The sequence below is a fragment of the Corvus moneduloides genome, chromosome 6 (genome assembly GCF_009650955.1).
Source record: "Corvus moneduloides isolate bCorMon1 chromosome 6, bCorMon1.pri, whole genome shotgun sequence".
NCBI classification, from domain to species: Eukaryota; Metazoa; Chordata; class Aves; order Passeriformes; family Corvidae; genus Corvus; species Corvus moneduloides.
Window position 1 is genome coordinate 50,541,845 of NC_045481.1, and position 15,089 is coordinate 50,556,933.

Consider the following 15,089-nt stretch of genomic DNA (forward strand, 5'->3'; position numbering starts at 1 on the left):
GAAACCAAATAGACTTATCTGTTTAAGTCACTGACTAATGTCATTTAGAAGGAAAGGATTTGAACCGGTAAGACCTTATTAAAAACATAAGATGGAATATGGAGCTATCAGCTTGCCACTGAATGCTGATTATGAGACTGATCATGGAATTCTTTACAGTCAAAAGAAGTTGTTTCTCATTAGCCTGAAAGGTTTGAATCATGTCTTTTGTGAGTTTTTAGTAAGCTAATCCATTCTGGGTTAGTAATGACTCCAGCATCGTTTCCTAAATTAAGAGAAGAACAAAGAGAAAACCACAAAGGATTATTCCTCTGTAGAATAAGGAATCAGGAGAGGGGGAAAAGGCAGAGGAATAATAGCAGTTGTGTGAGGAACTCACATGAATGAATGATATCATGGTACGAAGCTACTAGGAATTTTGTTATATATAGAAGTGTGGAAAAAAATATTTTTTGAAAAGTAAGTTTTAGAAAGAGTCTTTCAAGTAGTGCATAGATAGACTGGGTAGATTTATAACCCAAAATATATGGCTCAAAAAGATCCTGGCACAGTTTTAAGAACATTGTGTGTGTTTTTAGCGGTATTTCCTCTAATGTTCAGCAGAGAAAGCAGCACTATGAAACATCAGCAGGCTAAAGATAACAAAAGTCCAGAGAAACAACTGCACCATAACTGATTTCTCTCTCCTGTTTTTTTTTCTTTTTTATGAATTAATCTGTGATGCTCAGTGCTCTAACACAATGTTTCTGGTGATTTACAAAGAGTCTAAAAGCTGTCTCCAGTGCCAGCCTTTCCAAATTCCCAATGTTCTGCTTATTTCTCTAATCACAATAGTCTCCTTTTGTTGGTTACTTCACTACCAGATAATTGACCTTGACGTCGATTATGTGCCCTCATTTTTGGCTTGGGATGCAGAACTCCTGTTGCAGTCAATTATTTTGTGGTACAGCCTGCAACAATGTGGGCTCTTTCTTCAATCAGTAAATAGAAGTGGTTTTGATATCTTGAAATATCTTTCCAGTCTATAGTTATGACATTGTTTTTTTATTCTTCAGTCTAAGGGAAATTGTTTACTAATAGTCTTCCATCAAAATTGCACATAAGACTCTAAATAGAAATGTGAGTTTATACTGCACATCACAAATTATATTCAGATTAAGGGAACGAAATTCTAGTTTATGTCTTCCAAAGCAGATTGACAGACCAAATCACATCTAGACAAGAAATGCAAAAGAAATGCCAAAACAGCAGTCTGAACAATTTGAGAATTGTTTGCTAATTCAAAACAGTATTAAGCAGTAGCATTTTACACATTCAAACTCGTGGCTAAATAGGGGAGCAAACATGGAGGACAGATTTAAGAATCTTCTAAAAGTGCCTACCTAAAGAGTGATATTTCTATTAAAAATATGTATACTAAAAGCTATTCAAAACTAGACTGGCACAACCTAAATGTAACTCATATATCCAACAGTATGATCACAAAGACAGTGAGAATGTCACCATTTTTCTAAAGGATTGGTTCCAATTCCTATTTATGCTAAGTCCACTTCACCATGTTCTATCAATATTGAAGAAGTTTAAAGTAAACTACCTCTGTGCAGTTATATGATGATGCACTGGACATTACCAAAACTGATGACTTTTAGTTGTGCAAGTGATGGAAAAGGGAATATGAAGTCTAACGGATGCATTCACTAAAGGTGAAATGAGATCCATGTTGCTGTTCAATGTGAATACAGATTTTGGTCCTGAGGAATCACAGGCTGGGATTTAAAAAAAATTATTTCATACTTCCCTGTGACTTCCCACGGTTGTCCCAAATTCCCCTTTTCGCTCAAGAATAATTTAAAACAAACTTATTGGAAGACACCAAGTAAAATTAGTGAAAAAAAACCAGACTAGAACATCTTTTTTGAACTGAAACATAAAACATGGAATCGTTTGTCTCAGCAGAATAGTTTACTAAGTAATGAAAAGCAACATTTCTTTCAAATCATATTATAACTAAGTGAAACACAGTAACTGAGCCCATCAACTTCTTAAGCTTACTCTTCCCTGTATTTAACGTAAATATTACATAAAGCTTTAGGTGGAATAGTTTTCCTAACTGACCTCACACCCCCGTTATTTTTCCACTGTTTTGATGGAACAACATAAATCGTCCTTCAGAACTGCAGACGTGAGAGTTGAGATGCTGTTTCCTTTTCACAGTGAAATAAGAGACAAATGTGGTTTTTCAGACTGAATATGTTCTGTGTTTACAGTAAATATTTCAGTGGAAGATAGAGAATAAAAGTACAAAATAGACTCCAGTGAAATGTGCCAAGTGCTTCATATTGCTTGAAGTACCGCTAGGGTTTTTTGTTGCCTTTTTTTTTTTTTTAAAGAACAAACCAATTAAGTTGGGAATGGGGATGCCAAAATGGCAACAAAATATCATCACAGAATAAAAAGATGAGTAGGAGACGTGTGAAAAGTCAGATACACATTCAAAACAGGTGGCTAGAGAAAACAGCAAAAAGCCAGAAAAGGTATATTTCTTCATAATTGTGTTTGCATTTTTCTTATACCAAATGTACATTTATGTTTTAGTCAATCCAGTAAAGGCTAGTTCCTGTCAGACTTCCTTAGGTGAACCACGGCCTGACATAGGATAATTCTGTTATGGGTACAACCCCCCACCACAAATACAGAGTTCTCCCCTGGCTCAAACTTTTTTGGTGCAAAAGGCTCACACTGCTCACTTCCATGAGCCACAATCTTTGATAAACTTTGGTAAGATGCACAAAGGGAGTTTAAAGAATCTCAGTATACAAACTAGCCAGGATTTAAAATAAAATAGAGAAATAAGCTAATGAATGGCCAGGTTCTGTTCTGATTTTTGAAGAAAAGCCTCCAAAGAATGAGAGTGAAGATTTCTTGGAATAAATTGGGCAGGAAATTAATGTTTTCAGATAAATGTTATTTATTTGATAGACAAAATCTAGGAACTGCCAAGTATTTTAAAGAGCAGAGTGGAACTTACGATGTGCGTAGTGTATTGCACCCCTACATGAATGAATTTTGTTCCAAATGAGGCAAATAATATACAGAAATAATTCATGTTTAATGCAGAGTATATTCACAAATTGCTGGCTTCAGTCTAGTGGAAGTTGAATCTGAAGCCAGCTATGTCTTTAATTGAGTTATTTTTAATAGTAAAATTATTAATGGAACTTGTGAATGATATCTTCAGCATAAGTTAATCCCAAACAGACTTCAAGTGATTTACAATTTATCCTCCATAGTAGTTTTTTGTAATGCATAAATAAATGTGAGCTAACAAATGGATCATATATAAACCATAAATTCAGACATTTTAAGTTAAGAGTCTGCCTTTTGTTGCCTTGTCTTACAAAGATAATTCATTGCTCAGTCATTTTTACAGTCTAATACACTCTAAATACAAGTATATGCTATATACATTTCTCTGCAAAATGATGTAAGCAGTAATTTTTTTCTGTGCTTTACCAGCGTAAGATGTTTAGAATAAAGCCTTTATAGTGTTTATAACTACTGTACACACATAGTCGGAATGTTGCTAGGCTATGGTTTTGAATAAGTCTGTAATATTATACTCCTGTAGCTTGAACTTAAAGGAAGTACACAATGGGTGCTTTTGTGAGATTTACTGTTATTTCATTCCTTATGGGAATGTAAGTTTCAGGGCTGTGCAGCATATGAGCATTTTCCTTAATGCAATCAATTTTTGCTTCAGTCATTTAAAGAGCTGTCAGAAAATGGTTGGGAAGGGATCAGAAAACAATGGTAATTTGCCAATTTAAATGTTTAGCTGGTTTGGCAAAAGTCAAAAGTGGAACATTCTCCAGAAAAATCCTAATATTAATGCCACAAACTTGTGAGCAGGTCAGTCTGTCTAAGAATTTTCATGTTACTTCTATTTTTATATTTATTTAAACATTTTGGGCCAAATCTTTTGCCCCAGAGCGGACAGACATGTTGTCTGTCAGTGCTGGCAGAGCAGAGGAGAGTGACCCCTAGTAATTGTCCACATAAGGATTTCTTTGTCAAAGAGAAGATGGTGGAGACAGGAGTGGTTTGAAGCCAGGGTACTTAGCCACGTGCCACCATTCCCCACGGATCTGAAGAGATCAGAAGATTAATGTTGCTTTCTGGAAATTTTAACAGGCAGAAAACTTCCATGTGCAACTGAGCTGAATTGTAACCTGTAGCTTGCAGGTAAAGTATGTTTTTATGTCCCCCCTCCAAGGTTCTATGATTGGTAAAACTCTAGCTAGAGGCAATGATTAAATGCGTGGAATTTAATGTTGTAAAAGACTCCATTAACATGAATGCCTCTAAGACCTATAAATAAAAGAAAACATAATGGCCAGAGTTGTAGGTTAGAAACTCCAACTCTTCCTTTCAGGGATAGTAGTGGTAATCTAAAATGCTCTGTTTTCTTCCCCCCAAGAACTTAATTACTTAGGAAATGGTAACACTCATCTCCAGCAACCCATGCCATCCACATAGTTTGTGATATTTTAAAATAAGGCTTTCTGGGACGTAATGTAGCAACTAGAGCAGAATTTACAGTGACAACCTGATCAGCTCTAAATAATAACAGGTATTAAATCAAAGGTAGGTTTCCAGTTACTGGGGGTGTGTAGGTGCCCATGTTTAAGCGCTAGCAAATTTTTTGCTAGCAAATGGGTAGCAATTTGAGACCCTTTCCAATTAGGTGGTACAGTTACCACATGTTTACAGTTCCACAGTGAGATATAGGTAATTTAAAGTTATTACCCAGCCAGCAGCAGGCATGCACAGCATGTCTGACTTTTGTTTAACATGTAAAAAAGGATTGCATTTATGAATGACAAATTCGGTAAGCGTTTAACTTTCCTGTTACACCAATCAAGATCTTTGACAATTAGATTCATTCTGTAGTTCGTCATGCATTTGTTTGGTGTGTTCTTAAGTAAAAAGTACCTCTGTAAATTTGGCTTCTTTAGGCTCAGAAGACCTCCTTGCTTTATATTTTGAAATGGATTGTACTTGGGCAGCTGTACCCCGTCCCACGAAAATGTGGATGTGCAAAAGAGTTCTGCTGACTTGATAAGCATTTGCAAGAATACCAGGATTTCTTAGTCTGTCCTTTAGGCCTGAACACTGATAACCACCAACATATGTCACAGCATTGTCGTTAGCAGACTTTTAAAATTGTTCTTGCTGCTTGTAAAAAGGCAATTTGCTTCTGAAAAAATACAAACTTTTTTTGTGGGGGGAGGTGTAGAGGTGGATATTAGTGTTCCGATACTTAATGTCATCTGTAACACAGCAGCTTGGGCTCAGTCATTCCTTGAGTAGGTTCTACAACTTCTGTTACTGGAGTTGTGAAAACTTTTCTCAAAGCATCGTTTGGCATTGGTATTATGGTGTTCTTTGATGAGCAACTGGTGGTGTTTTGTTTTGTGAATTTATTTATTTTAAGAAATGCCGGTGAAAGATTAGTACCAGCAGTTTTAGAAAGAATTAAGTGTGTATGGCCTGCTGACAACTATGTAAATTTTTTCTGTTGACCATGTGCATGTTTCTTTTTCCTCTGCTTTGTGGAAACATTAATTAATGTGAACATTTTCTGCATCTAAAAGTTGTGGAGGAGATACATGTGGGTTTTTAGCAGTAATAGTTTATACTCCTGAAAACATGCAATCCTAAACCAGAAATGTTCCCATGTGAGGTAGGTGTTCAATTTTATGGTTAAAGTATTGAAAGATGTTTGCAGAAAATCACTTGCAAGCAAATACATTGGCTGAAATTGTTTTCACAGAACATTTATCAGACCATTTAAAAAGTGAAAATTTAGTGAAAAATCCCAAGCTGTTTGTAAATCATCTGCAAATCATCATTTGCAAACAGGAGTATAATGACTGTGTCAAATGAATTACTGCGTTTTTGCTCGCTGCTAGCCAGGTGTACGAGACTTACACAACAGATGTTTGAATTTCTCAAGCTGTGCAGAGGCTGTAAGAGTCAGGCTAGCAGTACCAGCCATGGCAGGACTACAAGCTATTTTAATGGTATGTTACACACAGTGTTCATGATTTCACTGTATCGGTACCCAAACTTGAAGGACTTCAGGGTCCCAGTAACTCTCTAGTGTGATATTTGTCATAATTAGAGTTTGACCAATGAACAATAAAGACTCAACATTTAAGGTTTAGTAAATAAGCTTGACATTATTTTGCGTATTGATATAACTAATGATTAGGAATTTGTGAGACTGGTGTATGAAATGTCTTTCTGAATTTAGTATAGAATGACGCAGTGGTCAAAAAGTTGCAGATTAATAAGACCATTCAAACACATCTGACAGTTTCTGCTGCTAAAATTCTATAACAGTTTGCTGCTATTGCTCTGAAGAAGGTTGGGAATACATTGAAATGTATGATTCTTTAAATAGATTATGCAAGTAGGTATATATGTTCAATAACTAGTCAATACATATCAGCATCTTCCAGAGAAGATTTGTTCTTTTTTATCAAGTACTTTACTTCAAAACCCCAGTTTTATACATAAAATCCTAAAAAGCAAATGGCATTCTGATCATGGATCCAAATAAAAGTCAAAAGCCAGCAATAAAATATCAGAAGAATGTCTAAGTGATGTAGGAATCTACCTTGCACTTACATAGTAAATTAGATGCTTACGGTTTGTCTGCCATTTTAGGTACTTGCAGGTAATCTCGAGGTCTCTCATTAACAGAAGCTCTTGCCATCAGTTTAGAGGGTTTAGATTTTGGATACATGTTGTATCAGCAGCAGGCAGGTATCACACAGGTGCGTGAAGCCTTTTGATGGTCTCTCTCCAAGTGCTAGTTCATATTATGGTTTCAACAGACGGATAAAATACATGCAAGAATGTCTGGTAGTGAAAACACTTCACTTCCCAGTTGTCCTTTGGGGGAGATGAGACGAACCAATACCATAGAGGACTGGCCTATGAGCCCAGAGGAATACCTACAGTCTGTCTAGGAAACCACCAGCTTTTCTTTCCTTTGGACTTGCAGAAGGTCTTCCCTCCTCTAAACACATGAAAAGACGTTTCCTTCTTATTTTTCCTTCCAGGCAACAGCCTCAGATTCCAATCACCACGGGAACAGGAGTTGTCTATCCCGGTGCTATTACCATGGCAACCACCACGCCGTCCCCTCAGATGACATCAGATTGCTCCAGCACCTCTGCCAGCCCTGAGCCCAGCATCCCTGTCATCCAGAGCACTTATGGTATGAAGACGGACAGCGGAAGCCTTCCTGGAAACGAAATGATAAATGGAGAGGATGAAATAGAAATGTACGAGGACTATGAGGATGATCCCAAATCAGACTATAGTAGTGAAAACGAAGCCCATGAGACAGTCAGTGCCAACTGAGGAGTGTTCACAGAATTAAAGTACTCAGACTCATTTGGGTTTTTTTGGGGTTTTTTTGAACAAAAGTTCTTAAAGAGCCTGCATGCATGTGTGGCTCCTACAGTTACATCAGCAGAATGGTCTTAAATGTTTCTTATCGTGTGAGACAGATTGTTTCCCTAATTTTTCATGAACTTGGGTTTTTTTTTTTGTTTTGTTTTTGTTTTGTTTTGTTTTTTTAATTTAGATGAAGACATAAATATCAGACATCAGGACTTGAAAACCTATATGAATCAATAGCTGTCTTACAAGTCTTACCTTTTGTCTTTTTCCGTTTGGATGCTGATAAAGGTTTAAGTTACTGTTTTAGATGGGGGTTATACATTCTCACTCAGGTATGCTGTGCCAGCCTACAGGTTGTGAATGTGTTTTTATTCTGGATTATTTTAGAAAACAAAAACTGCAGATTTCATATTGTGAAACAGAACAAGTCCGCAAGTGTGCACACCTGTGCATCATAGCTCGTCTTTAAAAAATAGTCTCTGAATTCCATTTTTTTCCATATGTATAGCTGAACTTCTGATGTGCCAAACTTTTCATAACTTTTGAATCTTAACATTTAAACAAAAAGTCTTAAAGGAGACACTGTAAAGTCTTAGACAATCCTTTGGCATCTTAAAAAAGAAAAAATTATATATAAAACCTAATTTTTTTCCAGAATATGGTAAAGTACTCAGGAATCTGGAGACAGGATATTCTTAATTAGTGAACATGGTTGCCATAGTGCATGTGCCCAATTGCTTTTGCCTCTTAATGTGCCATTAGTGTGAAATTTTAAGTAAGCACAAAAGAGCAATCACCAGCTATGGACGGGCCTGTCTTAGCAGTGTGAGGCCACCTCTGATTACATTCTCTACCCCTTTGCTTTTAACCCTTGCATTCAGTCTTAACACATTTTCTCTTAAATAATTTATTCATTCCAGAATGTCAAGGGTCCAAATACTTAATATTTATTTTTAAAAGTACAGTTGGTGGCATTACACTTGCAATTCCTCATTGATATTTTAAAGAGCCTCTTCTTTCCCCTTCCCTAAATCACACAGGTATATGAAAATAAAAGTGCACCTGCTACTAAAATGAACATGACTTTTATGAATGAGAGATTCACTTGTTCCTCTAACACTGTATGTTCAAGGAGCACTTGGAAACACTCTGCTATATGTATTGCAAAATAAAGTGAGTACTTTTATATGTACATAGCGTACAAATATCCCTAAAAATGTGTTTATAGTTATAAACCTCTATACTTAGACAGCAAGGGCAGATGTAAAATCCAAACTGCATTTAGAGTCCACCACGCTGAATTTTTAGGGCCTGAGGAATCCTGTGGCAAATCATGGCTCTGTACATCATGTTCCTATTGCCACCTGAAGGAACTGGGCTACCTTAAGTATTCATGCAGTGATTTATTTGTGAGACTCCAAGTGGGGGAGGGAAGGCCACTCAAATATCTAATTGCAAAGGTGGGAAAATGGGTCATCAAAAATATTGTATATTAGTTGTGTGGGAATGTGACTTGTCAAGCATTTTGGGATCTTTGGACGTAAGGTGCTATAGAAACAAAAATTTCTGTTTGTATTACTTCTAGAAACAATGCAATTACTGGAGAAAATTCTGGGAAATACAGGAGAAAGGCATTCAAAGATTGTGAATCCATTAGATTTTAAAGACGAAGGAGAAACTGCCTTCATTTTTTCCCTCATACTCCACTCCTGTTCACAAATAGATCACTGTATATATATATGTATATACAGTTCCAAGAGGCCTGATGAATAAGTGTGCTGAAGCTCCTCAACTCCCTCAACTTTTATTTGGAATTGGATGTGTTCAGCACACTGGTGATAAATTCAGGCTCGGGCTGGCAGGTACCAGTGGGCCTAGAGCAGCTCCTCTGGAAGTTTGGGAGCATCTTCCCAGAGAGCTGTGCAGGTTTTGCTTCAGGCCCAGATGACACAAGGAGCCTGGTGTTAGTCTGGCTGTCCTCGTGCATCCTGTCCTGCAGACGCTCTCGTGAGCTGCAATGACACGAAGCTCTCTGGAGGAGCAGTCCTCTTCCTCACAGCCCCACTAACACCTGTTCTGTCAGAAATGGCCATTTTTGCCACTGTAGGAATCACGTTTCTATGTGAGAGAACGACCCCCAAGACAAAGAAGATTGTTCAATTTACAGGACAATTTACTAAGATAATGGCATAGAAACACAATGGTCAAATTTCTCTGACCATTTTGTAATTTGGAACAAAAAAAAGCTATATTTTTAATATTTATTTAAATGTGTTCTGAGTCCATGTCTAATAAGCAATAAACTGGTCTAGCCAAGTCTTTAAAGGCATATGCTGTGTCATTAGCTGGTGAGCGTCCTCTTTAAGCTGGCTAAGGTACTGATAGAAAGTGGTTTTTGTTCTTAAAATAGCTTGGGAAGTTGAACTGGTTTTAATACATTCAGCTCAGATTGGGGGGAGGACATCATTATTTCCTAAAAAAAAAAAAAAAAAAAAAAGACTATTTATTAATGTCTTACATAATTCTCCAGTTAAAAGTATCTCTCCCTCCCCCCATGTCACTTTCTTTCTCTCTTGCCTCTTTTTTTTTCTGGTTTTGTTGCATAGGTAGAATGCTGTATTGCTAGCATTGTATTTTATGTAATTATTTTTTTGCACAAAGGCAAACATTTAGATTAGTTGGTTAATTTTTTTTTTTTTTTTTTTAATTTTATGACCATGCCAAAATAATATTCTGCAGGCTTGTGGAGAACAAAGGTCTGTTCTTTAGGACTGAAACTTGATTTTGCTTGTAGTACAAAAAAAACACACACTCACAGATGTTGTTTCGTAAGTGTTATAAGCACTGGATATAAATGGTATTTTTTATCACTTCTGACTAATGTGAAACTGTTGTACGAAAACTACATGAACAAAAGTCATCTGTTTCGACTCGTGTGGGCCTGCCTCACAGTTGCCGGATTTGAGTCATTTTTATGTCTTGTTATTTCATTTATTTATGCAAAATACATGTATGTATGAACACTTTGTTTTAGCTCCAGCCCTGCCTCAATGCTGATGCTCTGTATGTTAAAGCCACATTCTTGAAAATGACTGGCTGTTCAGGAATTGCCAGCTGGTGAAAATTGCATTTACTGGCTAGGGGAATGGGAGGAACATATTTGAATCTGAATTGTGCCTATGAGCGTGTTATTCTATTTATTAGCCGACATTGGCTCTAAAATGTCAGTAGAAATCAAGGAAGGACAATCATAAGGATAAAACCCAACATTTTTACTTTATTAATCGGAGCTCAAAACAAAGTTTTTGATGAATTTACCATCTCATTTTAGATTTTTTTTAAATTGTGTAAATATAACATAGGAAATAGAATTTTATTTTTTGTTCATGGATACTTAGTGAAGTATAAGTTATGTATTTACTTTTGTTCTATATCAGTGTATGTTGGTCCATATTAAATGCTGACAAGTCACTGTACCTCATGTAGATGCTGAATTTACACCCGCAGTGTGAGTGCAGTATTGTGGACCTGTAGCTGGGACAGCAAGATGCCTCACTTGTGCTCTCTCTGATTTTTAATAGCATATTCCACAAATAGGGAATACTTCTTTTTTAGAAAGTTGATGCATGAAACATGCCAAATTTTGGCTACATTTGATGGGAAACACAGTCTTCTGAATCCAAGTAAAACCAATGAGATATTTTACTCAACAAGAACGGCATTTGGAAGTCAAAAGCATATCCCTGAAAGATTAAAATGACTGAAATGGCCCTTGCAATGCAGGCAAGACTCCATAATATGAAACTTTTATGTTGTACATTCATTTAATCTTGTTATTGTTATATTAGGCTATGATACCACGGAAATTGTTCACACAATACGCAAAGAGGATTCATGGATTTGCTTCTTAAGCTTTGTGTTTGAGGCCCCTTAGAAACTATCTGAAAAAAATAACTCCATTCAGGAGCACTAATATAGTAATACTATTTTCTCTGTGAACAATTTATTTAATTAACAGATACAATATATTTTCTTTTCAGAAATTATTAAATACTTATATTCAAGAGAAGAAGACTCCCCAAACAGTCTGATACCCAACTAGAATAGTCCACATCTTATTTTATAAAAATGGAAGAGAAAGGTCCCAATGGAAACCATACTGCTTTCCAGGGTTCAGGTTTACATGCAGAAACAAGTCTGAAGAATTGGCCAGATTCTGGTCTGCCTGTATGTTTGGGCATCACCATTTAGCTTGTGAAACCACCTGCTGAGCATTCACAGGACCTCAATATGCTCCTAAATCAGTGTACTCAGGTGCAGCGTGAGGTAGGGGGAGGGAAAAGATGGGATGGCTCTGGGGTGGAAATGCAAACCCAACAGCAGCATTAGTCCAAACAAACACACTACCCTGTGCAAAGCATACAACAGCCAGCTGTGGGCAGTTTCTGCTTTGGAAAAACACAACACAGCCACCTCCCAGTGCCATCTAATCTCTGGGTTGGCTTTCTGGATTTTGTTTTTTGGTCACATCAAAGGCATGGCATTTCAAAAAGATCTCCTAGCAAAATGTTCTACAGCATTAAGACCCCATCCTGCCCCAGCAAAACACTTACATGCCTGCTTAACATGAAGCATATTAGTACTTCCACAGTGGTCATGAGGACCAGTGCAGTGTTGGTGTTAAGTGGAGTGAACTTTGCTGAGCCAGGGCCACAGTAAGAACAACTGCACTGGAGATGCAGCCAGCAGGATGTATGATAGAGTTCTTCATGTTTTTGTGAGAAGTTAATGGATGGGCTTGGACCCCTTGGTGTTTTGCATGCTTTTTTAAGATTCAAGATGGCACTTAAGCATGTTCTTTTAAAAGAATAATATTATATGACCTCATTTGATCTTTACAAAACACTTTTTCCTTGAAAAAACCCTTCTTCTAAACTTTTTTGGTACAACCCATCAAAATCTGTGTTTTTTCTCAGATCAAGCTACATTTTTGATATACTGCAACGTCCTGCAGAAGGGAAAAAAACCAGTGTATATGCAAAACTATTTCATTTTAATCCAACACCCTTTTTTAACTACCAGAATTGTTGGAAATGGTGACAAAGAAGTATTCTGAGATTTCACACGCTGGGTAAAAAGGGGTAGGGTGGGGTGAACTGGGCTAAAGGAAAACTTATCAAATTGGTATTTATGGCAATATGAAAGCTATAAAGCAACTTAGTGACGTGGCTTGCTTTGTAATTTCCGCTTTCTAAAAACCACAAGTGAGGTCCTTGGTGCTCTTGGAGTATGGGGAATGTGCAAATATTTAACTGTTTGTATGCTGCACATTGCAGACCTGCTAGTGTGCATTCTCCGTTTGTCTTCCTTTGTCATTTGTGTTTTGCTTTCCAGAAAGCAATGTTGTTTTTTTTTTTTCTTGTACCCTTCTTCAGCTTGTAGCAAACTAGAATGCTTAGCATTTATGTTCATTCATTATTGTATTTCCCATGTAAAAATTTTTTTATTACATTAAGACAAGCTTATAAGCTGTTACTACATAACTTATCTTACTGTAACTCTTATTTCCTGACATTGTAATTTGTTTGTGATGTATATTGTGAGATTGTACTCTATGTTAATTTAATCAGCACAATTCACTGACATGCTGGACTGACATGCTAGCTGCTGTTTCAAATTGTAAAGTTTGTGTAGAGCTGTTGGGACAACTGAGACTCTCTTGTCAAGGTACTATGCTTTGATTCCTATAGCAACACCGTGGGTGCAGCTCTTACTGGCGAGGGCTGCTTGTTTAACACCCACTGGCTACTTAATGGGCAGGTTTTCTTTGTAGAAATTCTATATACAGTGCAGGTACCTACCTGGGCCCATGGCCGGTAATTATTTGGGCGTTTAGAGGAAAAACTAGTGTCTATTGCTGCTTTGAATATGTTTTAAAGTCTGAAAATGTAAATAGTTTATCAAAAAAATCTTGTACAGTCCAGTGTAAAGTTTTTAAATGAACTTAAAGGTTGCCATCACATCTCACACTCTCCTCTTGATACAGTAAAGAAAAAAAAAAGAAAGAAAAAAGTTTGCTAAGGATATTGATTTAAGAAAAAAATCTGTTCTCAGATTAAAAAAGAGAATAGTTATTCTTAGCTCTGCTTCATTGCATAAACAGACTTCTTGGATTTTGTTGTGCAGTATTGACGTGAGGTAAATTAAATATTAAATAATCTTTCAGTGGTACTTTTAAGAGTCTTCTCCTCCTCTGCCTCAGTTATTGATGGAAAAGACAAAATTGAAAGACACTGTCCATATACAGTATGTTCTGGTGTACGTTGGCACCTTACCTACATGTTTCGGGTGGGAGGGATTTTTTAAATTTTTTTTTTTTTTTTTTTTTTTTTGCACAAGGTGCTTTCCTGATATGTTAAACATGTCATCCTTGGGTGATACAGTATATGCCATGATAGGGGTTTAGACCCCTCAGGGGAGTGTCTATAAGACTGCCTATTTATGCTCATTTACCTCAAGACTGTCCTCTCTACCCTTAATCTATTCACCATCACTCCATCTTTTGTACTGCTGTTGACACTTACAAATTAAAGATAAATTTTGTTTTATGAGATGTGTGTGTGACTTCTTCTATGCATCCCTTATTCCTTTGAATTTAGTATTGAAGACTGACTATGATGAGTTGATGGGAAAATGCAACGAGGCCTGTTTAGCTGGCCTCCTGTAAATTTGGTGACTGAATTTTCCAGATCTTATGTTTTCCGCACGCCTTTCTAGTCTATGAAGGCATTTATCAGCCTCTGAAATCCATTAACACTGTATGCTGTAAAAGACACGTGTGATAACCAACCTAATTTGACAATACGCACTGACTGCTGTCAATTTTGTGTGCAGGAAGTGCTGTTGGTAGCAACATAATCACAGAAGGATATTTAGTGAGTAGAAAAGAGACAAAACAGTTCTCAAGTTTTTTCTTTCTTTGCCTTCCCCTTTTCTGCTGCATATAACTTTAAACAAACTAACCAAAGTTAAACAACAAAAAGCCTATAGTTGCCATATTGCCATGTCTGTAAACTGCTGCCCTTGGTGTGTTGTGATTTGTTTCTGACTTAGTCATTAGTCATGGTTCTCATAGGGAAATAATAAATTACATTGAAGCGTTCTGTACTGTAGCAGAAATGTACCAGAGCATTTTGGTTGTACATTACATCAGATTCCAGTCAAGTTCCAGTTAGTGCACAAACCAACTTGAAACATCCAAGTGGGACGGAATCCTTTCTTCCTTGGAGAGAGCATCATACATGAACTTCCTGAAAATTACATTCTGCACTACGAATCTGTGTGATGGAATACTTCAAAGTCAGCAGTGGATGGTAATGAAGAGTCTGACCAACGTGTTATAATGGATAAATACATGAATATTGACATGTGCAATTTAATCAAATTTTTTTTCTCTGCTTCCCACACATACCCATTTACCATGTGATTTTTCTCCTTTTTGTACTGGATTCTGCAGCTGTGAGCACTGATCAGTAATCTGAAACACACTGATGGTGTCAGCTGGGTTGTTACACAAATACAATGAGAAGCAAGCTGAGCAATGGCTACAAAAA

At 36.8% G+C, this 15,089-nt stretch overlaps 1 protein-coding gene across 8 annotated transcripts in view; it reads left to right on the forward strand.

Annotated features, from left to right (window-relative positions):
- SOX6 (SRY-box transcription factor 6) overlaps positions 1-14,087 on the forward strand; it is a 373,678-nt gene extending 359,591 nt beyond the window's left edge. For 7 of the 8 annotated variants that reach the window (XM_032112416.1, XM_032112420.1, XM_032112422.1 and 4 more), the window contains one exon: positions 7,131-14,087. In XM_032112416.1, the coding sequence (XP_031968307.1) occupies positions 7,131-7,434 (304 nt within the window). In that variant the 3' untranslated portion in view covers positions 7,435-14,087. Of the gene's footprint in view, positions 1-4,191; positions 4,249-7,130 lie in introns of those variants that run through there. The other variant, XM_032112424.1, reaches the window with a different exon arrangement.
- Positions 14,088-15,089: the final 1,002 nt, after the last annotated feature.